The following is a 24,098-nucleotide window of genomic DNA, read 5'->3' on the forward strand; positions in this document are numbered from 1 at the left end:
GCTGCTGTACCATCACTGTCACCATAATTTAGGTTTTGTTACCTCCCTTCTGGGCTATAGCTTCTACCTTATAAATTCTAGTATTTTAACACACAGTGTCACTAGATTAAATTTTATTGCCTACAGTATTATTCATTCCTTTAATATATATTGTCCAATATGCTATGTGGTAGGCATGACAAGCATGCAGAGAAGACAGACAAAGCTCTATTCTCATGGACTTACATTTTGGTGAATGGTGTCAGAGAAGTAACACATATAAGTAATAATCTATCAGGTAGTGATAAGCATTATGGAGAAAAATGAAACTGGATAGTGGGGATAGACATAGGAGGCTGGGTAGCATTTTAATACATAGAGTCATGAGTGTTGAGCAGGGACCTGAAACAAGTCATAGAGGGAGCCAGCTGGGAAAAGTGCTTGAGGCAGGTTTAGTAAGACATAGGTCCTGAGCTAGGAGAATACTTGTCATATTTGGCAAAACCAATACAATATTGTAAAGTTTAAAAAAAAAAAAAAAGAATAGCAAAGACATCAGGATTGGAGCTCTAGAATGAGCCAAAGTGGAAGAGCAGAAGATGAAGTCAGAGCTCTTGGTTGTCTGTGTGTTTGGAGGGATGGGGTGGTGGAAAGGAGTGGGCAGATCATGCAGGACATTGTGGACCATGATAAGGAATTTGTATCTTACTGAGTGATTTGAAAAGTTATAATACTTTTTTTGTTTTTGTTCTTTTTTGAGAGCAACATGATCTCGACTAAAGACAAATTATTGTGGCTCCTCTGTAGAGACTGTAGAGGGCTATTGATGTAGTTCAGGAAGGAGAGAAAGTTAGATTAGTTCATGGATATAGTGGTAAAATTTGGGAGAAGTGGTTGGATTTCAATTATATCTTGAAGGTTGAGCCATTTAGATTTGCAGATGAATTGAATGTGAGATTTGAGAGAGAGCCATCCTTCATTTTTCTCAAAGGCTTTTGTCTGAAGCAACCTGAATAATACTGTTGCCATTTATTGAAAGAGAGAGCACTGAAGAATAGCAGTTTGGACTGAAAATAAAGAGTTTGGCTTTGGACATTTGAGGTTGAGAATGCTACTGTTGATCTAAGTGGAGATGTCAAAAAGCAAGTTGGATATTGCATTCTGGAGTTCAGGTGACAGGTCTTTGTGAAAACTCTTCAATGGCTGTCAACTTCTCACAAATTTTAGATTGCTAGTATCACACTCGAGATCTTTTATCTGACCCTAGCCTTCCTTTTTGGAGAAGGCAATGGCACCCCACTCCAGTACTCTTGCCTGGAAAATCCCACGGACGGAGGAGCCTGGTGGGCTGCAGTCCATGGGGTCGCTAAGAGTTGGACACGACTGAGCGACTTCACTTTCACTTTTCACTTTCATGCATTGGAGAAGGAAACGGCAACCCACTCCAGTGTTCTTGCCTGGAGAATCCCAGGGACGGGGGAGTCTGGTGGGCTGCCGTCTATGGGGTCACACAGAGTTGGACGTGACTGAAGCAATTTAGCAGCAGCAGCAGCAGCAGCCTTCCTTTTAAGACTTGTCTCACACTATTACCTTACATAGACGAAGCCAAACAGGCTTTCTCACTTCTAGAATGTGCTAAGCTTTTGGCCATTTTGATGCTGTTGCCTATGCTATTCTTTCTAGCTGAAATCCCTGTCATTTCAACTCTGTTTATTGGCATATTATTCATTCTCCGTGACTTTATACATAAGAAGAAGACATGAGCTAGGAAAGGAAACATTATGTTCAGTTGATGACTTTAGTGAATGAACTCCTGGCTATCTTGTTCTGTGTCCTCATTTTAACCTGTGGGACAGCACAACACTTTTTCTACTTAGTGACAGAAGAAAATTAATTTTTATTTTCTTTATTTCCAGATGGGAACATTTAAAGCACATGATGGTGAATATTTCTTAGAACCTATAATGAAGGCAGATGGGAGTGAACATGAAGATGATCATAACAAGCCACATCTTATATACAGACAGGAATTAAAGAGGAACTATTTTCTGCAGTCTCACAAGCCTTGTGATGTTTCAGGTAAACTGTGAAGTAAAACTTTTTATGGTAAAACTGTAATATTATTTTTATCTTTTTTAGTTTAGAATTTATGTATTTTCTTTAAATTTTGATATATGTGATATTTTAAACAAATTTTCTTGACCCGAGGGATCCATTAGAAATTTATCTATAGGCAATTTTGTTGTACATTAAGTTTACATTCAAAAAAGTATTCAGTAGAGTTAGCCTTTGAAAAACATGAGGGTTACTGATCCCCTGCCCAGTTGAAAATTCGTGTATAACTTTACAGTTAATGCTCCTTATATGCAGTTCTGCATCCATGGATTCAACCAATCATAAATTGCATAGTACTGTAGTAAGTATTTAGTGAGAAAAACTCACATAAAAGTGGACCTGTGCAATTCTAACCTGTGTTCAGAGTCCACTGTATTTGAGATTTGTAACAAAGAATCAGAAATTTTTTACTTTAATCTGTTAGTGATAGTAGTATGATTTTTCTCAGCAAAATTCAAATGACTGAAAAAACTGAACCTTAGTAACAATAACATGTTGCTCAACTTTACATACTTTTAAATTTGTATAAAGGAAATATTTCAGATAGTTTTCTGGGACTTTTTTTGCTCAGCATTGTTTCTAAGGGTTGGCCATGTTGGTACATGTAGCAGCTGTTCATTTTCATTGCGGGGTATATATCACAGTTCACATATCCATCTTCCTGTCAGTGAACTTATGGGTTATTTGCCGTGTTTTGCTACTATAAAAAATGCTTCAGTGAAAATTCTCATCCTCATCTCTGTGTTTGAGTCCATCCAGAGTATACACATTGTTACTAGAGAATTCCACATTATTTTGCAAAGTGTTTTTTTTTAATCAATTTTTATTTCCAGCAATATATGAGAGAAGTATGTTCCTCTTTTTTTTCCCTATAAAATTCAAACTAATGAAGATTATTCATGGTTTAGAACTTAGGAATTGATGATTTCTATAAACTGTAAGTCTGTTGCTAGTAGAATACTTGTATATTGCATAGAAGTTGTATTAAGAGCTGAGTCCTTCTAATATACATGAATCTTCATCATATAATTTTATGTCACTCTATGAAGAATGGTGAAAAGCACCTGCACTTACCATCAAAGTATAAAATCTAGACAAGAGTGGGATTAGAAAGGATTTATTTGAGATTGTAGGTGTCCGTGAACTATGGTTCCAAACAGTGCATTGCCATCTGTTTTGGGATATAATGATATGTAGGCCTTTGAAGGTTTTCCCTGGGAATGCACTTCTTAACCTTTGCTATTATATGAGTGCCATTTTGGAGTGGTTCTCAGTGTGTCTAAGGCCGTGTTTTAAATCTATTGACATAATAGATGCCTTTCTTATGCTTTTAATATGAGCATAAGGGTTTCATTTTTATGGCTTCAAAGAAAACACAAATGGGTACAGCTCCACAATAGAATTCTACGGAAGGCAGCTTATGCTTGTTCTGATCCACCATTCACGAGCAGCTTGTTTAATGAATTGTTTAGCTTCTTAAGAAGAAAGCCACCAAGTAGACACTCTGAATGCGTAAATGTTTCACATAATGATATGCAGGGTTTTGCATTCACAATCTGTTCATTATCAGAAAGAGAATGGTTCAAGAAAAGCCAGACCCTTTTGTTTAAAAAAACAAAAAACAACAACAACAAAAAAAACCTTGTACTAAATTAGATTTGTTATAAAAACTACAAATAGCAAGCAAATAGAAAGCTATGAGTTTTAGTTTTCTTTTAATCATGATATATTTTCCCAAAATGTTTATCTACTAAAATGCTAAAGTAGTATCATTCTTTTCAATTCTTAAATTATCTACATTTTTAGGTATAATTAACATATATATTTTTAATCACTAAAAAGGCAACAATTAATGGCCTAAATAATTAGCTGCTAATCATCATCCTGTTAGTAAAATGGAGAGTTGTAAATGTCATTAGTAAAATGTTATCAAAGGTTTTTTTCTTCGTCCCCAGTTCACACACCGCTGTTCTGTAATACTTGCAGGATCTTATATATTCTAAAAACATGAGGAGAATTCTTCACTTAGGTAGGCCTAAAGCTTTAACTTACGAACCAAAAGAATTAATTGGAAAAGGAAAAGCTATTTTTTCCCCATATTTCTCTTGATTTAAATTTATTTAAAATTCTAAAATGCTGTAATTCATAGTCGCTTCAGTCTTGATGGATTAAATTTTTTTTTACATCAGATTTCATCATGTGGCCATATGAATTATGTTTGGTAGCTGAACCGTAGCCATTGTAGATGCCAGGTTTCCAGGTAGATATCAGGCATATTAGAAGTAAAATCCAGTGGAAATGGCCAAATAAGCTCATAAAACCCATGAGAGGAACAAACAACCACACAGTAACAAAATTAAAACCCAAGGGGGAGGGAAATCCTGAAAAGATTGATAGGAATGAAAATAACCCTCTGGATTCTGCTAAGCGTGGTTCTGCCATTACTCACTCTTCAAGGCAGATCAGAGCTGGTCTGTGTTCCTTCCTTATTCCCGTTCTGCCATCACTACTCTGTCTCTCTCTTCTCAGTGTCCTTTTCTTTCTTACCTTTCTTCCCATTTCTCTTCGTGGCTGTTATTGCTATTCCCATCTTCTAAGTTGAATATTTTTTAAAAGTGCACCTCTTGGCCACCGCTTTATACCACTTCTTACATAGTCTATGTGATTTTCTTTGTACTTCTCTAATTTTTAGCTACTAATTTAAATGATACAGAACTGAAACATGTTCATCTTCAGCTTGTCCTAAGATGAAATCTCAGGGTTACAACTGCCGGATGCCAGTGTTTTCTTGGATGTCCCAGGGTATCTTAGATTCAATACGTCTGAATCCAAAGTTACTCTCTCTTCCATATCCCGTTTTACCTGCACTCCCCAAAAGAAGCCTGTATGTTTTTGGTGTTCAAATTTCTGTTGAAATTAAGCATATGCTATACGATGCAAACTTAACAAGTATTACTTTTTAAAGTCCTGTTCAGTTAACTAGAAAAGATTAATTTATATTTGAATAACAGATTATTTGCTTCAACCTTTAGGTTTTCTTTTTTGACTTGTTAATCAGCATTCTAAAGTTCATAAAAGTAGTTTATTTGCTTAAGTGGCTATTCTTCATCTTATTATACTAGCAATGTTCTTAAGTTCAGTTTCATCCCAAGAAAAGAAAAATCCCAAACTGTGAAATTTGACCAACCTATTAAGATTTTGAGACTGTGAATGCTATGGAATAGAATATATCTATATATATATATATATCTTGTTGTTGTTTAGTCACTCAGTCGTGTCTGACTTTTTGTGACCCTATGGACTGTAGCTCGCCAGGCTCCTGTGTCCATGGGATTTCCCAAGCAAGAATACTGGAGTGGGTTGCTATTTCCTTCTCCAGGGGATCTTCCCAACCCAGGGATCAAACCCGTGTTTTCTACATTGGCAGGCAGATTCTTTACTGCTGAGCTCCCAGGGAAGCCCATATATATATATATATATATATATATATATATATATATATATACATATACATATATATGGATGGATCTGTACTTTTCAAAGCACTCCTTATAGTCATGTGTCACTGTTCCTTAGAGTAATTCTGAGCTGTAATCATCCTTGGCTCATACATGTTTTCTGTGAGGGGAAGACCTAGTAGTAGTGTGACAATTATTTGTTCTATGCATATAGCATTATTTTATTAGCTGACCTATTTTGCCAATTGTGTGTTTTGCTTGCTATAATATTGAAATGTGCGTGTATTCAATAATTCATTCCAAAGAGAAGGATCAGTCTGCCATTTTTGATACTTACTTTGTGTTGTCATTATTATGTCTGTGGCAGTTCCTAGAACTTTGAAATCCTATTTTATTTGTGAATTCTTATATTATCTAGTTTTACTTGTAATGAAGTTAATGATTCCCGTTGGGTGAATTGTGTTTTAAATGGGATATGAAGAAGGGAACCCACATGCTGGGAACCAGAGGATATGTTTAACCAGTCTGATAGGTGCATTTTGAAAATATGTATCATGGAAAGTCACTGTGATCCTTCATATTTTAACTGTGGTAACAACAGTTCTTTCCAGGAAGGACTACCAGAGGACTACCCACTCTTAAAAATTTAACAGTTTTTAAAAATCTTCCTTCCTCTGTATTGGGATTATATATTTCATACTCTGTCTTTAAACTAGAGAATGTTTTTCTGGTAGGAATAATGATCCATTCTTCTAGTTTTGAAGCGTAGTCTTTTTCTTGATGTTGTCTTTGTACTAACTTGGGAATGATGGGGAGAATTGTGCTTCTCGAGGTATAAAAGAAACAATCATAATTATAACCCCTAATTGAAGAGTAAACTACACCTGTGTCTTAAACATAATAGTGTCAAACCACTTCTTATGTTTCTGTTAAAGGTTTGCTTATCTCTCGCTGTAAAATTACAGCTTTTTTTTTGTTGCTAGGCATTCTGATGTCAACTTGTTCTGGTTTATGTGTTCATCAAATCTCTGTTGAGGTGAGACTGAAATTGTTAATCCTTCTTTGAAATGCACTGTGAGTCTGTGTTTCTCTTCCACCTCCATTAAGAATTTTTCTGTCTTTGTTTCAGATTGATACACTTCCTGTTTTGAAATTTCTTATGTAGTGTTCTTAGTCACTTTGCAACTTGATTGTTTTCTATGTGTTTTACCTTGACCATAATATAAGCCTCACTGCTAGAATTGAATACATCTCCATTTACCCTTTATTGTAGCAGTACTTGTTCTTCAGTGCTCTGTCTCCACCATATGTTTCCTTTGGCTTCTTTCATATTCTTAGTCACTTGTTCTTTAAAGAAATTTCTCCTTAATGTTTTCTCTACAGGGAGAGGTATCTCCTCAAATTTCTAAAAAAATCCCTTTGCTGTAAATATGTTTATTTAGATATTTAAGATGCTCTTCACTTATAGAGATAAAAATGTGAATGGAATTATTAGTTTTTAGCTCTTTTACTAACTATATCTTAGTATAGTTTCTTACTCTACTAAAAGTTGCTATTCATTTTACTTATAATTAGCATCCTACTCATTCTCCTATGGTTAACATACCTGCCCATGATTTTGTCAGATTAAGATCATGGACTTTTGAATTTCTGGCTCTGTAATATTCACGATTTAGGGGCTGCTGTATTTATTCTGCACATAATTAACACTATCTTGTATTGTTTTAAAATTTCTTATGTGCTCTGTTATCCTACATCTCAGTTTTAAGATTCTTTGTTTATGCTCCTTAAACTAAAGGGTTATATTTTATTTCATTTTTTATATTCCTCACAGCAACTAATACTATGTTATGCTTATAATACATGCCATGTAAATAGTTGAGAAATTGTTAGTACTAAAATAACTGTACTGCTTACAGATAGGTATGAAAGATGAGGTTCATTTAGAAGATGATTTGGGGCATCATACAAAGACAGTCTAACTCAGATATGAAAGTTGTAGAAGCTTAATGGAAAAAATAGCTCATTATCTGAAACCTAGAAGAAGAGTAGGGATTAGACAGGGAGATGATGAAAAGTATTCCATACAGAAGCAGGATGATCTAATACTGGGGAGGTAAACAGGGGAATGTTCATGGAGGTCAGTACAAACTGGATTAGGGGTTTGGGCTTTACCTCAGCACTGATCCTGTAGATACTGAGAGTCATCTCCTCAAGTAGGTCAAACAAAGATCCTGATATGGGGTCTGATTATGTCCTTTGGCCTGACCTTGGTCTGAATTAATTGCTGTTATTGGGAGACAGAGATGTAATCAGCCACATCAGTCGGCTGGTAGGGTCCGGTGAGTGTAACTGGAACTATTGACTAAGTGAATAGATGGGGATAGATACCTGAAGAGAAATCGGGGACTGTTGTGAGAAGTTAGGTGAATAAATGTTAGAGAGGGGACACTGCAGAAACACAAGATGGGCAGTTATAATACTGGTGTTATAAAAATTGTTTGGTGCCTATGAGCACTGGCAAAGGAAAATGCCAACAACTGATAAATACAGAATGAAGAGAATATTTCTGACATTAACAGATTAGTAGCTGAACTTTGTGTTGAAATATACAGAATGAGTAGAGGACTGAGATATTAATAACTAAAATACAAGCTATGGTACAAGTAAGAGAACTAATAATTTTGTTCTTAGTGTAACACTGTCTAGAATTTTCAGTCAGTTCATTTTTTTCTGCTGTCATGGTATTCAATAATTTTGCATACATGCTAGCAAATTTGGATTTCCTGACCACTTCTCAGTTTTTTATTTTGGTGATGGAGAGAATCCAAATAGAAAGACCAAGATGATTATTCAGGTTATGACTTTTAAATTTGTGCCACAAGAAAATGGAAGAAATTTCTGAATTCTTTCTCTTTTACTATAGTAATACATTCACTACTAGCCCTAGGGGACTCCATTTATAGCATTCAGCAGGAAGGAGAAAATATATGATGTAGGGTCAATAAATAATAAGCATGTCTGTCTTGTGGTGTGCTAGAAGAAGAATGAAGAAGGGACGCAAGAAGAGTTCGGTGGTGAAATATGTGTGCAAATTTTCCCTGCTCCATGTTCTGGGGTGAGCTTAAATTGAATAAGTGGAGAAAAGAGCTGACTGCTAAGAGGAGACTCTGGTTCTTGTTTCACATCAGTAACTCTGGAGGATGAAGTCTCAATTTGCCCCTAATGTGGGTTTGTTTATTCATTTGTTCATTCATTTATAATGTATATATTTGAGCACCTCCTTCACTGATGCTACAGTGGTGCTGGGGCATTATAACTCATCCCTGTACAAGTACAATTGCTGTGAGCAGGGTGAGAGGGTAGAAGGAGATGAAGTAAACATCTATGGGAGGCTAGATCCTATGATGTAGGTGAATCCAGGTTGTGGGACCTGGAGATTTCACAAGGGGAGCTTCTTGGTGAAGCTAGTGAAAAGCTTCTAGGTTTCCTTCAAGGTCTTTGAAAGGGACTTTGTAAGTGAGAGATCGAAAGTTAAGCTATTTTAGATTCATGGTGAACCCGCTTCAACATGTAGGACATTGTAAGACACAATAATGGCTTTGGCTATAACTTCAGCACTGGAAGCCACTGTAGGATTTTGAACGTAGGAGTGACCTACCTGATCAGCCTGTTTTTTAAAGATATCACTCGGATTGTTGTAAGGAATCCTGCAACGCTAGCAGAAGGGCAGAAGCAAGGAAGGTTAAGAGGATATTGCAGTAATCAAGTTGATAAATGATGTCTTGAATTGGGGCAATAGCCATGAAGTTAGCCATGTGTACAGATACTGTGTACATCTTAATTGTCAAGCTGATAGGTGGAGTGAAGGTGGGGGTTGAGAGTAAAAATTGTCACATATTATTTATAAGTTTTATATTTGTTTGTTTTTCCTGAACAAATGGAAGAATTGTCATTTACCAAGACGGGGAAGTCTGTGGAAACCATGGATTAGAAGAGAATATCAAGAAATTAGCCTTTAGATATTTTAAATTTAAGATGCTAATTATATATCCAAAAGGAGAATAGTCAGGTAGGCAATGGAATATATGAGTTGGAAGATCAGTAAGGAGTCTAAGCTTGGGATAATAATTTTGAAGTCAGACCATATAAATGATGTTTTAAGATAGTTTGTATAAAATTGTGTAGGGAATGGATTAGATGCAGAAGAGAAAAAATCTGGACTGAACAATGAGGCATGTTGATTTTTAGCAGTTGTGGAGATGAGGAGAAAACTAGGAAGACTGAAAAGTAGGGAGATAATAAAAAAGCTGAGGCAATAGTGTCCCAATCTAAGTGATAAAAGATTTTTCAAAAGATAAGACTAATTGGCTAAATGTGCTGAGAATTCAAAGAACATGAAGATTTAGAACTGATTATTGGATTTTGCAAAGTAGAGATGATTGGTGACCCTAAGTATTGTGCTAATTGGAATGAGTTCCAGAATGTTTTCAGGAATAAAGATTCATAAAATTAAGGTATTATGAAGGAGACTTAGATTAACTATCTTGCGTTCTTGCCTGGAGAATCCCATGGACGGAGAAACCTGGTAGGCTGCAGTCCATGGGGTTGCACAGAGCTGGACAGGACTGAAGCGACTTAGCAGCAGCAGCAGGCTTTGAGAGGACTAATCCTGTCAATGGTGAAAACTTTTGTAGAAAAAGTGATACATTAAGCTTTGGAATGCAGCATAAAATAAACTAAACTATATCTTTGAAATTAAGAGCTCAATTTATCCATTTCAAACTTTGATTTGTTCCTTTTGTCAAAATCCAGAAATAGTAAACTCAATAAAGTTTTTGAAAGCAGTGTAAATAAGTTTATTTCATGTAAATCAATTGAGATATTTCATAGGAATTTAAAACATTTTGCATAACATTTATTTTGAAAAGTGTTCATATATGTGGATCTGTTTTAGATATAATTTTTTTCTTCCATTGGCCTATTTATGATATTGTGCCAAGACAAAAAAAGCTAAAAACAGTCCTAAAAATATTATAGCTCTGTTATAAGTCTTGAAATGTGGTACAACAGATCCTTGATTTTATTCAAAATATGTTCAAGATTGTTTTGGCTATTCTTGATATATATATAGTTGATTTCTACAAAAGAATAAAAGGGATTTTTATTGGATTTAAATGGATTAATAGATCAATTTGAAGCATTGACATCTTTCCAGTATTATCTTCTAATCTATCCATATGACATATCCGTAAAGTCCTGCTTAATTTCTCATTTAATGTCTTCTAGATTTCTTTGTAGAAGTCTTGTATATGTGGATTCTTCCTGGGTATTTAGTCAGTTTTGACACTATTGTAAATGATATAATTAAATTTTATCTTCTAATTATTATACATAAAATGTATAAATTTTATATATAACAATTTCATTTTCTAATTATTATACATAAAAATGCAGGCACATTTTTATATTAATCTTGTTCTGCTTATATATTCTGTTTATCTGTTTATACTGTTGGGTTTTGTATATGAAAATATAAGACAGTTTTCTTTCTTTCTTTGAAAGATTATTTCCATATTTTATTTCTTTTTTTGCCTTATTGCACTGACTAGGATTTCTAGAACAATGTTGAATGGAAATTGCAGTGATGAAAATTCTTGCCTCATTACCAGTTTTGGAATGAAAGCTTTTGATGTTTTCTGATGTGCACAATGTCTATAACAAAATGTTGCAGGTCTTTCTTAGGAAGAAAAATCAATTTTTATCTGATTAAGAAAGTTCCCCTAAACTCCTGCTTCATAAAGAAATTTTATTAAGAATGGATATTGAATTTTATCAAAACATTTTTTCCTTCATGTACCAAGGTGATCATATTTTCCCCCTTTGTTCAGTTACTTGATTCTCAAATGGCAAATCTGGCTTGGGTTCTTATCAGACTAGTTTTGGTAATATTTTCTTTAGAGTTTCTACATCTATGTTTATGAATGGATTTGGTTTGTAATTTTTCCCTTATTGCATAGAAAAGAGCAAGGAAGATGAAAGACTATTGAAAAGAATGATTAAAATGATGGACTATGAAATATAAGCTATATAGTCATTTGTCATATACTCACTTGATATTATTTTAGAATTACTCAAAAAGTAAAGAAGTAAATAATTCAATAGATTTTTGGAGAGCAATAAATGTAAAATTTTCTATGTAAAGTATTAATTTACTAATCAGCCAGATTGTTCATTTTACAATTTTTTTTCTTCCAACACATGACTTAACTGCAAATGCTAGTGAAGTAAATTTTAATCTTTGATCGCTAGTATTGAGTCACATGATGCTTTTCTCATGAAGAAGATGCAAGATTCTAATTATTTTCAATTAAAATCTAATTCAGAATTGCAGCATTCAAAAAACAGCTCTGTTTAAAGACATCAAGACATGAGATTGTCTACTTTCACAATGAGTACAAATGTTGGGGAAAATTGCACAAGGATGGGCCAGGTTCTTGGCTGGTCCCAGCTGGTGTTCCTCTCTTTGTGAGGATCATTACTGGTAGAGTGAGAGCTGGGCCAGTGGTCAGGTCAGCGACAGACATCTGTTTCATGTGGAAAGCATCCAGTTCTCTGGACCTCCCCCAAGGAGGCTTCTTCCCTGTGCTTTTCTTCCTTGGAAGAGAGCCAGAAAACTGAAGATAAAAACTCCCTTCCCACTCTGATCTCATCTGCAGTTTGCAACTTCTTTTGCCTAATACAAATGTACCTAGATATAAAATAACTTCCTGGTGTACAATTGACAAAAATATTCTTTTAGAAAGTGGTAATTTGTTAAATTCTGAAGTGTAGCATAAGATAAACAAAATACCTGCTTGCAAATAAGAATTTGACTTATCAGTGATTTCAGAGTTTGATTTTATTCCCCCACTTTTGTTAGTAACTAAAAGAACTGGGCTTAATAAAAGCCTTTACAAAAGCAATGTGAATAAAAATTTAGTCTGTAATAAAGATGTTAATTACTGTTAAGATATTGCATAAAATTTTAATTTTTAACATTTTATGTTCATTTAATGACTGTCTTTTAATTAGAGCTCTGAGTTTTTCACTGTTAAATTTACTTTGGGAAATACCTTTAATATTTCTTTTTTTTAAAAAAATTAAGCAAATATTAAAGTTTCAAAGAATATTTCGTACAAGAAGTCTATTTTCAGCCAAAGCTGTTTCAGGAATTTTAGAGTCAGGAAGAGTGTGTGTGTATATATATATATATATATATATATATATATATATATATATATATATAGTTTAAGAAATAAATTGTAATGACTGCAGTAACATTGGAATAAAGAAAAAGTTAAAGTATATCTTTGTGTTACATTTTATATTTTTATGAGTTATAACTTTATTTTCCAAAAAATCTGAGACATAAATCATAGTTAATAACACTACAGGAAGTGTAAGATTTTAAAGAGTTACTTAGTAATAGTGTGGAAAAATAGTATATCAGTTCAGGGATAGAGAAAATAGGGTGTGTGTGCATGCTCAGTCATGTCCAGCTCTTTGCAACCCTTGGACCATAGCCTACCTGGCTCCTCAGTCCATGGGATTTTCTAAGTAAGAATACTGAAGTGGGTTGCGATTTCCTCCTCCAGGGGATCTTCCCAGACCCAGGGATCAAATGGGCATCTCCTGCATTGAGGGCAGATTCTTTACTGCTGAGCCATCAGGGAAGATCCAAGTAGCATGTAATGCTTATAAATGCCTGCTTAGAACTAACTTTGTACTTTGGGAGGTGTTCTAGGATGCTTAGTAGTTAAAATTATCTCAAGGCAGTTCTGGAATGATTCCACATGAGGCAGATTGTCAGATAATATGGGGAAATGGAGCTCTAGGAGCAAGTCATGGAAAGTTTGGAAAGCAGAGGGAGTTATTTTATCTACTATTAAGTAATAGTAAGTGGCTGTGGTTCAGGAGTGGCTTGCCATGAAAGCTCATCTGAAAATAGGAAGACAAGACTAATGAGGTAGAATTCTCAATTGGTGTCTATTTTAATAGTGTTATGCTCTGTTCTAATTTCAGCAGTTGTGCACTCTTGCAAAATAAGCTCACTACATATCAATGAGATATGTAGTGTTCAGCATGAATTCTGAATAACTGACTTTTCTTTAAAGAATGAAATGTCACATTTCATTTACATGTTTAGTTGCTAAGGGTATAAATTTAACTCATTAAGATTTTCAGCATCTTTTCAAGCAGTTGTTATTATCAATATACAATATAACATTGTTATATCAATATATGTAATTGTACATTCAGATTCTTCTTACATTTGTATCATTTGATTAGTTTGTCTTAGTCTCACTTTTTTTTAGAATTTCTGAAAAGAGATAGGATTTTAAGACCTGAAAAGGCACTTCCTAAAATGCAAAGGGCAACACAAGTGGTCCTATTCTATGGAGGTTGGGGTGCAAAAAGCTGATAGGAGACAATGGATGTGTATTCCTCTCCATTTAACAAATCTTAAAGGTTTTGAATTTATGAATGAATGTATGCTTGTTTTTAACTCTTGATTTATGCAAGAATCCTGGATTCAGCTTATTAGAGAAATTGTCTTGTACATCTTCAGAGCTAGCCACAAAGGTTGACTTTTGATAATGTGGAAGAAAGGATATTTACTCTGTAATATTTACCAGTGTGCCCTTTGCCCTGTCAGAACACACAGCAGAAGAAACTAGAATTTCTTGCTATATGTAGGATTAATGGGAGTAATTTGGGGGTTTCCTTAGGATTAATGGGAGTAATTTGGGGGTTTCCAGTGTCCCCTTTTTTTTCTCCTTGAGGGCCACTAAAGTAAAAAGTAAAGTAAAAGATCAAGCTAAACCCTTTTATATCAGAATTTTAGCTCAACTCTATGGCTCTGTAATGCAAAGAAGACAAGACCCCATATTTTCATGCATATGACTAACTCCTCTTTTAATTTTGTAGGAGGCAGGATTTTCCATTATAACCTTAATTACTAAATTCTTAACATTCTGCATGAATTACCCACACTTGACCTTTAAAAGGGTCATGTGATGTGGAATTCAGATGTAATCATTGATATTGAGAAAATATGAATTCATCTCTTTGTTATGCCACTTATTTTTGGTGGCTGTTGAAATTTTATGTAACTTGTGTCACATGTCTCTCTTTTTAAAAGTACACTATAATAGTAGCTGATTCAGGGATGTAATGAGGACTAATGATGTAATAATGCTTTTATATTTCGTGTTTCAGCTGGCCACAGGCAAGTCCATGATGTTCTGCACATTTATCACTAATAGATGGGGTTCTAATTATTAACTTGTGAACCTCTTTAAAATAAAGAATTATAAAGTGTTTTATAAGCAAATTCTTTAACAGGGGTTGATATTTCTAATATTGACAAATCAGAGAACTATAGATTTTTATGAATTTTTATATTATGGAATACTACTGTTTTAAAAAATATGTTCTGAAATTATATTTATAAGCTATGTTAGCATGTACAGTTTACTTGACCCTCCTGTTCCTTGCTTTCTTCAAATAAAGATAATCAAAATACCCACCTTATAAAGTTGTTAATAATGAGATAATTTACAAGTACCTGATACATAATAAGCATTCATTGAATATTATGTTTGCCATTATTGTTGCTAGTAATATTAAGAAGAAAACTCAATAGGGTTGCAATATAGGACATATACTAGATCCAGAAAGCAATTTAAATCATGAGAAAATATAATTGAGATTTCACAGTATATGTAATATGATCGTCTTTTATTTCAAGGCACACTCAGTTCTTTGAGCTGAGAGTCCTATTGAGTATTTAACAAGTAGTTTGAAATATTGAAAGTCTAGAATGAGCTTCATGTGATTTCATGCTTGTTTTTAAAATGGATGATTACGTGCTGTTGGAGAATGTAAAATTTGTTTACTCATCTGGTTAAATACAGAGCAGGAATATCAATTCCAGCCTCAGCCCAGAGACCAGAATGAATGTTGTACTTGATATGTTCTTTTTTTTTTAATTCCAGTATAATTGCCTTACAATATTGTGTTAGTTTCTGCTGTACAGTAAAATGAATCAGCTTTAGGTATATATTTATGCCCTCCCTCTTGAACCTCCTTCCCACCCACTCCCTTAGGTCATCAGAGAGCACCAAGCTGTGCTATACACGGCATGTTCTCACTAGTTACCTGTTTTACATACTATTTGACAGAAATCACAGCAAGGCTCTTTTAGACCCACCTCCTAGAGTAAGAAACAAAAAAAACCAAAAATAAACAAATGGGATCTAATTAAACTTAAAAGCTTTTTTATAGCAAAGGAAACCATAAACAAGACAAAAAGACAACCCTCAGAATGGGAGAAACCATTTGCACATGAAGCAGCTGACAACTGATTGGATTACCCCTGCTCTGATGTGCTCCTCTGATAAATTTATTGTCTTGTTCCTCATTATATTCCTTTCTTCCATCTCCCTCCTTCTATCTTTCTTTTTTCTATCTCACTTCCAAATTTATCATCCTCACTTTCTTCCTCATTCTCCTTTTCCTTTCTTTCCACGAACATTTATTCAGTTCAGTTCAGTTCAGTTCAATCGCTCAGTTGTGTCCGACTCTTTGCGACCCCATGAATCGCAGCACACGAGGCCTCCCTGTCCATCAACAACTCCCGGAGTTCACTGAGACTCACGTCCATCGAGTCAGTGATGCCATCCAGCCATCTCATCCTCTCTCGTCCCCTTCTCCTCCTGCCCCCAATCCCTCTCAGCATCAGAGTCTTTTCCAATGAGTCAACTCTTCGCATGACGTGGCCAAAGTACTGGAGTTTCAGCTTTAGCATCATTCCCTCCAAAGAAATCCCAGGGCTGATCTCCTTCAGAATGGACTGGTTGGATCTCCTTGCAGTCCAAGGGACTCTCAAGAGTCTACTCCAACACCACAGTTCAAAAGCATCAATTCTTTGGCGCTCAGCCTTCTTCACAGTCCAACTCTCACATCCATACATGACCACAAGAAAAACCATAGCCTTGACTAGATGGACCTTTGTTGGCAAAGTAATGTCTCTGCTTTTGAAAATGCTATCTAGGTTGGTTATAACTTTCCTTCCAAGGAGTAAGCGTCTTTTAATTTCATGGCTGCAGTCACCATCTGCAGTGATTTTGGAGCCCCCAAAAATAAAGTCTGACACTGTTTCCACTGTTTCCCCATCTATTTGCCATGAAGTGATGGGACCGGATGCCATGATCTTCGTTTTCTGAATGTTGAGCTTTAAGCCAACTTTTTCACTCTCCAGTTTCACTTTCATCAAGAGGCTTTTGAGTTCCTCTTCACTTTCTGCCATAAGGGTGGTGTCATCTGCATATCTGAGGTTATTGATATTTCTCCCAGCAATCTTGATTCCAGCTTGTGTTTCTTGCAGCCCAGCATTTCTCATGATGTACTCTGCATATAAGTTAAATAAGCAGGGTGACAATATACAGCCTTGACGTACTTCTTTTCCAATTTGGAACCAATCTGTTGTTCCATGTCCAGTTCTAACTGTTGCTTCCTGACATGCATACAGATTTCTCAAGAGGCAGATCAGGTGGTCTGGTATTCCCATCTCTTTCAGAATTTTCCACAGTTTATTGTAATCCACACAGTCAAAGGCTTTGGCGTAGTCAATAAAGCAGAAATAGATGTTTTTCTGGAACTCTCTTGCTTTTTCTATGATCCAGCGGATGTTGGCAATTTGATCTCTCGTTCCTCTGCCTTTTCTAAAACCAGCTTCAACATCAGGAAGTTCACGGTTCATGTATTGCTGAAGCCTAGCTTGGAGAATTTTGAGCATTACTTTACTAGCGTGTGAGATGAGTGCAATTGTGCGGTAGTCTGAACATTCTTTGGCATTGCCTTTCTTTGGGATTGGAATGAAAACTGACCTTTTCCAGTCCTGTGGCCACTGCTGAGTTTTCCAAATTTGCTGGCATATTGAGTGCAGCACTTTCACAGCATCATCTTTCAGGATTTGGAATAGCTCCACTGGAATTCCATCACCTCCACTAGCTTTGTTCGTAGTGATGCTTTCTAAGGCCCACTTGACTTCACATTCCAGGATGTCTAGCTGTAGGTCAGTGATCACACCATCGTGATTATCTGGGTTGTGAAGATCTTTTTTTGTACAGTTCATCTGTGTATTCTTGCCATCTCTTCTTAATATCTTCTGCTTCTGTTAGGTCCATACCTTTCCTGTCCTTTATCGAGCCAATCTTTGCATTAAATATCCCCTTGGTATCTCTAATTTTCTTGAAGAGATCTCTAGTCTTTCCCATTTTGTTGTTTTCCTCTATTTCTTTGCATTGATCGCTGAGGAAGGTTTTCTTATCTCTTCTTGCTATTCTTTGGAACTCTGCATTCGGATGCTTATATCTTTCCTTTTCTCCTTTGCTTTTTGCTTCTCTTCTTTTCACAGCTATTTGTAAGGCCTCCCCAGACAGCCATTTTGCTTTTTTGCATTTCTTTTCCATGGGGATGGTCTTGATCCCTGAACATTTATTAAGCATATCCAAAGGGCAGAACATACTGCCCAGCAGTGTTTTTAGGCCTTGACAGAGTATATTGCTTGATAGTAGTGGGGATGATGGGCTGATGGGGAGGGGCTTGGGACTTCATCTTATCAGCAAAGAAGATCAATCGTAATTTCTTGAATAAGGATGAGATGAAAAGGATAGTCCTAAAAATGAATCATTTTGGATACAAATGAAGGGTGAATCAGCCGGAGAAGAGACTGATGATGATAGTGGGATCATTCAAGAGATAGTTTGTGTCTTATTTTAATTTACTATTCAAGCAGGCCTTAAGAAGTCAAGTGTGCCTTAAGAAGCATCACTTCGAACAAAGCTAGTGAACGTGATGGGAGTAGTTGAGCTATTTCAAATCCTAATAGTTGATGCTGTAAAAGTGCTACACTCAATATGCCAGCAAATTTGGAAAACTCAGCAGTGGCCACAAGACTGGAAAAGGTCAGTTTTCATTCTAATTTCAAACAAAGGCAGTGCCAAAGAATGCTCAAACTACTGCACAATTGCACTCATCTCACATGCTAGCAATGAGCTTCCTTAGTGGCTCAGATGGTAAAGCGTCTGGCTGCAATATGGGAAACCTGGGTTTGATCCCTGGGTTGGGAAGATGTCCTGGAGAAGGAAATGGCAACCCACTCTAGTTTTTCTGCCTGGAGAATCCCAGGGACGGAGGAGCCTGGTAGGCTACAGTCCATGGGGTGGTAAAGAGTCGGACACAACTGAGTGACTTCACTTCACACGCTAGCAAAGTAATGTTCAAAATTCTCCAAGCCAAGCTTTAACAGTACATGAACCATGAATTTCTGGATGTTTAAGCTGGATTTAGAAAAGAGGAACCAGAGATCAAATTGCCAACATCCACTGGATCATCAAAGAAGCGAGAGAGTTCTAGAAAAACATCTACTTTTGCTTTACTGACAATACCAAAGCCCTTGACTGTGTGGATCACAACAAACTGTGGAAAATTCTTCAAGAGATGGGAATACCAGACCACCAGACCTGCCTCCTGAGAAATCTGTATGCAGGTCAAGAAGCAACAGTTAGATCTGGACATGGAACAACAGACTGGTTCCAAATCGGGAAAGGAGTATGTCAAGGCTGTATATTGTCACCCTGCTTATTTAACTTATATACAGAGTACATCATGCAAAATGCCAGGCTAGATGAAGCACAAGCTGGAATCAAGATTGCTGGGAGAAATATTAATAACCTCAGATATGCAGATGACACCACCCTTATGGCAGAAAGTGAAGAAGAACTAAAGAGCCTCTTGATGAAAATGAAAGAGGAGAGTGAAAAAGCTGGCTTAAAACTCAACATTCAGAAAACTAAGATCATGGCATCTGGTCCCATCACTTCATGGTGAATAGATGGGGAAGCAATGGAAACAGTGACGGACTTTATTTTCTTGGGCTCCAAAATCACTGCAGATGGTGAGTGCAGCTGTGAAATTAAAAGATGCTTGCTCCTTGGCAGAAAATTTATGACCAACCAAGACAGCATATTAAAAAGCAGAGACATTACTTTACCAACAAAGGTCCGTCTAGTCAAGGCTATGGTTTTTCCAGTAGTCATGTATGGATGTGAGAGTTGGACTGTGAAGAAAGCTGAGCGCTGAAGAATTGATGTTTTCGAGCTGTGGTGTTGGAGAAGACTCTTGAAAGTCCCTTGACTGCAAGAAGATCCAACAAGTCCATCCTAAAGGAAATCAATCATTGAATATTCATTGGAAGGACTGATGTTGAAGCTGAATACTTTAGCTCCAATACTTTAGCCTCCTGATGTGAAGAACTGACTCATTTGAAAAGACCTTGATGCTGGGAAGATTGAAGGTGGAAGGAGAAAGGGATGACAGAGGATGAGATGGTTGGATGGCATCACTGACTCAATGGACATGTCTTTGAGTAAACTCTGGGAGTTGGTGATGGTCAGAGAGGCCTGGGATGCTGCAGTCCATGGCGTTGCAGAGTCCGCAGCAACTGAGCAACTGAACTGAACTGATTGCAACAATGTTACTCTTAAGTGAGAACGCTTTGAATAAGTTTTGAGGCAATAATATTATTGACAACAGGAGCAATACAAGAAAAAATATGAAGAAGTGGCAAAACTTGGTGATCAGATACAAACGGTGAAGGAAAGACAGGAAGAGCCCAATTGTGGTGTAGAGTTTAGTTTCAGTATGGTATTTGGAGGTTATTGCCCACATTGATAGAAAAAGGGAAACTCAAGATGGGAAAAGAAAATTAACTCATTTTTATATCCTTTGAATATGAGGTGTCAGTAGAATGTTCAAGTCAAATTACAGATAATTTCATTATTGTTTGACAAACTTTTTAGTAGTTTATATTTGCATAGATTATTTAATCACTTTGCATTCTAGAATACTGTATGCTGTTGTAAGAGTTATTTTTGCTTTTGTAATTTTAAGTATTTTATGTTCTAGTAAGCAGATTATCATCATTGCATGATGTTTAAGATGTAGTGCTTTGGTCTAAATTAGTTTTGAGTCATACTACACTTGTTATTAATAAAAGACAAGACATTGTTTAAACATTTGAGTTAATGGAGCATTGCATAGAAATGGTGTAATTGAATTGGCAAAGAGCTTTGCATAATGCTCATTTATTTAGGGTATTTGGAAAGGTCATTTTTATGATCATTTATTATAGTACTTAAGCATAAATATCAGAAAAAGGTAATGAGATAAAATGTTTAGCCTGTAAGATAGTTACGGATACTGTTTTCAAAAATAATACTATAATTCAGAAACCAGTAAACAAATTCATTGTAATGATTTAAAGGAGACTGAGATATTAATGAAAGAATTTAGTAGTTGTCTAGTCACACCTCTCCTTATGACCAGTGCAAAAAGTCTGAGGTATATACTTCCATGTATTTCTGGCTCGTCACATAAGTTTTTATGAATCTGTATATTTTGTAAAAGTTTGTTTTCACAAAAATGAGATCATACTATCATTCATATTATTTTTCCACTTAACACTTTTTACTTAAAAATGAATCATGAACATCCTTCCTTATGAAAACACATAGACCTCATTCATTTTTTTCCATATCTGCATAACATTCCATTGTTGAATTATTCCTTTGTTGAGGATTGTTTGTTTACAAAATTTTAAATGTGGGCTCTTGGTTATTTTAGTTATCAAAGCCATTTGTCTTTGCAAAATTAGATTTGCAGAATCAAAACATTAGCAAAAAAACTTTCTAATATTCAGCATCTCTTTCCTAATATTTAGCATTTCTAAAACTACTGTATGATGGCGATCAGAATGGTCCTGTTATTTTAACAGTAGTTGGTTTTGTAAATTACTGTTTGTTAAGAACTTGTTAATAATAATAATGAAAGTCATGAATATATAAACCAATATAAAAAACAGCATTTGGACAACAGCCCATATATGGCCACACAATTGTGCTTGCACCCACCCTTTCATTTAGTCCACCTACCTCCCCTCACCTGATCATTCTAAATGTCATGCATGTCATCTCCCTGCTTTTTATGTAGTGTTATTGCATCCATATATATTTCTTAAATCTTTATTTTGTTTTTTAAGCTACATAAAAATATGTCGGATTTAATTTTTTTCATTTTTGTCACTTGTAATTAACAAAATTCACTCATATAGTTCTGTGTTAAAGCATGAAATCAGATTTCTTCCAAATCAAATATTTTACAAAGTCTGCACAATATTCTTATCATTATTTCATTTTCTATAGAGATCAAACCCCTGATATCTGTTTTGGTGAAAGTGTGTTTGTTGTTAAATTACAGTTTTCTTTCTTTTTTTCCTTTAACCTTCATTGTCAAGCAATATGTTTTAGTGGTTAAAATCATCAACTTTGAATCCAGATATCTAGGATTTCAATCTCAGATGTGCTACTTATTAATTAAATGTGGCTGTATTTTACTGATCTAATTCTATAAAGCCTTTGCTTTTTGATTGACAAATTTAAACTACCTTTATTTGTATATGAACCAGTTACTTTTTTTTTTCTGGTTTTTGAAATGAACCAGTTATTTGTTTTCATTTTTAGCTCAATCAGTTCAGTTGCTCAGTCATGTCCAACTTTGTGACCCCATGGACTGCAGCACGCTAGACCTCCCTGTTCAGCACCAACTCCCAGAGTTTACTCAAACTCATGTCCATTGGGTCGGTGATGCCATCCAACCATCTCATCCTCTGTCATCCCCTTCTCCTCCCGCCTTCAATCTTTCCCAGCATCAGGGTCTTTTCAAATGAGTTAGCTCTTCACATCAGGTGGCCAAAGTATTGGAGTTTCAGCTTCAACATCAGTCCTTCCAGTATACACTCAGGACTGATCTCCTTTAGGATGGACTGGTTGGATCTCCCTGCAGTCCAAGGGACTCTCAAAAGTCTTCTCCAACACCACAGTTCAAAAGCATCAATTCTTTGGCACTCAGCTTTCTTTATAGTCCAACTCTCACATCCATACATGACCACTGGAAAAACCATAGCTTTGACTAGACAGATCTTTGCTGGCAAAGTAATGTCTCTGCTTTTTAATATGCTATCTTAGTTGGTCATAACTTTACTTCCAAGGAGTAAGTGTCTTTTAATTTCATGTCTGCAGTCACCATCTGCAGTGATTTTGGAGCCCAAGAATATAAAGTCTGCCACTGTTTCCACTGTTTCCCCATCTATTTGCCATGAATTGATGGGACTGGATGCCATGATCTTAGTTTTCTGAATGTTGAGTTTTAAGCCAACTTTTTCACTCTCCTCTTTCACTTTACTAAGAGGCTCTTTAGTTCTTCTTCACTTTCTGCTATAAGGGTGGTGTCATCTGCATATCTGAGGTTATTAATATTTCTCCCAGCAATCTTGATTCCAGCTTGTGCTTCATCCACATCAGTGTTTCTCATGATGCACTCTGCATATAAGTTAAATAAGCAGGGTGACAATATACAGTCTTGATGTACTCCTTTCCTGATTTGGAACCAGTCTGTTGTTCCATGTCCCATTCTAACTGTTGTTTCCTGACCTGCATACAAATTTAATTAACTGTGCATGTTAATTCCTTAATCTCTGTGTATTGTGGATTACTCATCTATAAAGTGGGATTAATAATAGTACTCACTTTATATGCCACCGTTAAATAAGTTGGGCTTCCCTGGTGGCTCAGTGGTAAAGAACCTGCCTGCCAGTACAGGAGATGTGGTTTCCATTCATGAGTCAGGAAGATCCCTTGGAAAAGGAAATGGCAACCCACTCCAGTCTTTTTGTGTGGCAGATTCCATGAACGGAGGATCCTGGTAGACTACAGTCCAAAAGAGTGGGATATGACTTAGTGATTAAACAAAAATTAGATGAGTTAATATAAGTAAATTTGTTAGAAATGAAAATTTGACCCATAAACAAGGAAGGAGTTTGAGGTGCTGACTCCCCTGTTCAGTGTAAAATCTGCATTTACCTTTACAGCTGGCTGTCCATATCTGTATTTCTGCATCTTCAGATCTGCAGATCATAGTCCTATAGTACATATTTATTGAAAAACATCCATGTATAAGTCAACCCACACAGTTCAAGCCCGTGCTGTTCATGGATAATCTCTACTTGATTTATAATAGACAATATACATTGTGTTATTTGTATTTCATATTAATTTTATTCTGTTGCTTTTTTTTCTATTTCCTTACTTTTGCTGATTTTTCTGTTCTTAAGTCATCCCACAACACTTTGAATTTAGAATTTGTACTAAGTATCTTTTTCCTTTGGTAATGTGCTTATTTAACAGCAGTATATACGCATACCTATACTTACTGATTTTAAAGGAATATAATAATTGTATCCTTTTTGCACTAAGCTATGTGACATATCCCAATTCCTTCTTAGTCCACTGAAATTTTACAAAGTGATTATTCCACTTTTCACTGTCTCCAGCAGTATATGAGAGGCTCAGGAACCCCACATTATTTTACCATGGCTAGTTA

At 35.7% G+C, this 24,098-nt stretch overlaps 1 protein-coding gene across 2 annotated transcripts in view; it reads left to right on the forward strand.

Annotated features, from left to right (window-relative positions):
- The window catches only part of ADAMTS20 (ADAM metallopeptidase with thrombospondin type 1 motif 20), a 216,210-nt gene that overhangs the window by 20,161 nt on the left and 171,951 nt on the right, over positions 1-24,098 (forward strand). For both annotated transcript variants that reach the window (XM_024991940.1, NM_001206093.2), the window contains exon 3: positions 1,896-2,058. In XM_024991940.1, coding sequence (XP_024847708.1) covers positions 1,896-2,058 — 163 coding nt within the window. The remainder of the gene's footprint in view (positions 1-1,895; positions 2,059-24,098) is intronic.

The sequence above is a fragment of the Bos taurus genome, chromosome 5, assembly GCF_002263795.3.
Source record: "Bos taurus isolate L1 Dominette 01449 registration number 42190680 breed Hereford chromosome 5, ARS-UCD2.0, whole genome shotgun sequence".
NCBI lineage: Eukaryota > Metazoa > Chordata > Mammalia > Artiodactyla > Bovidae > Bos > Bos taurus.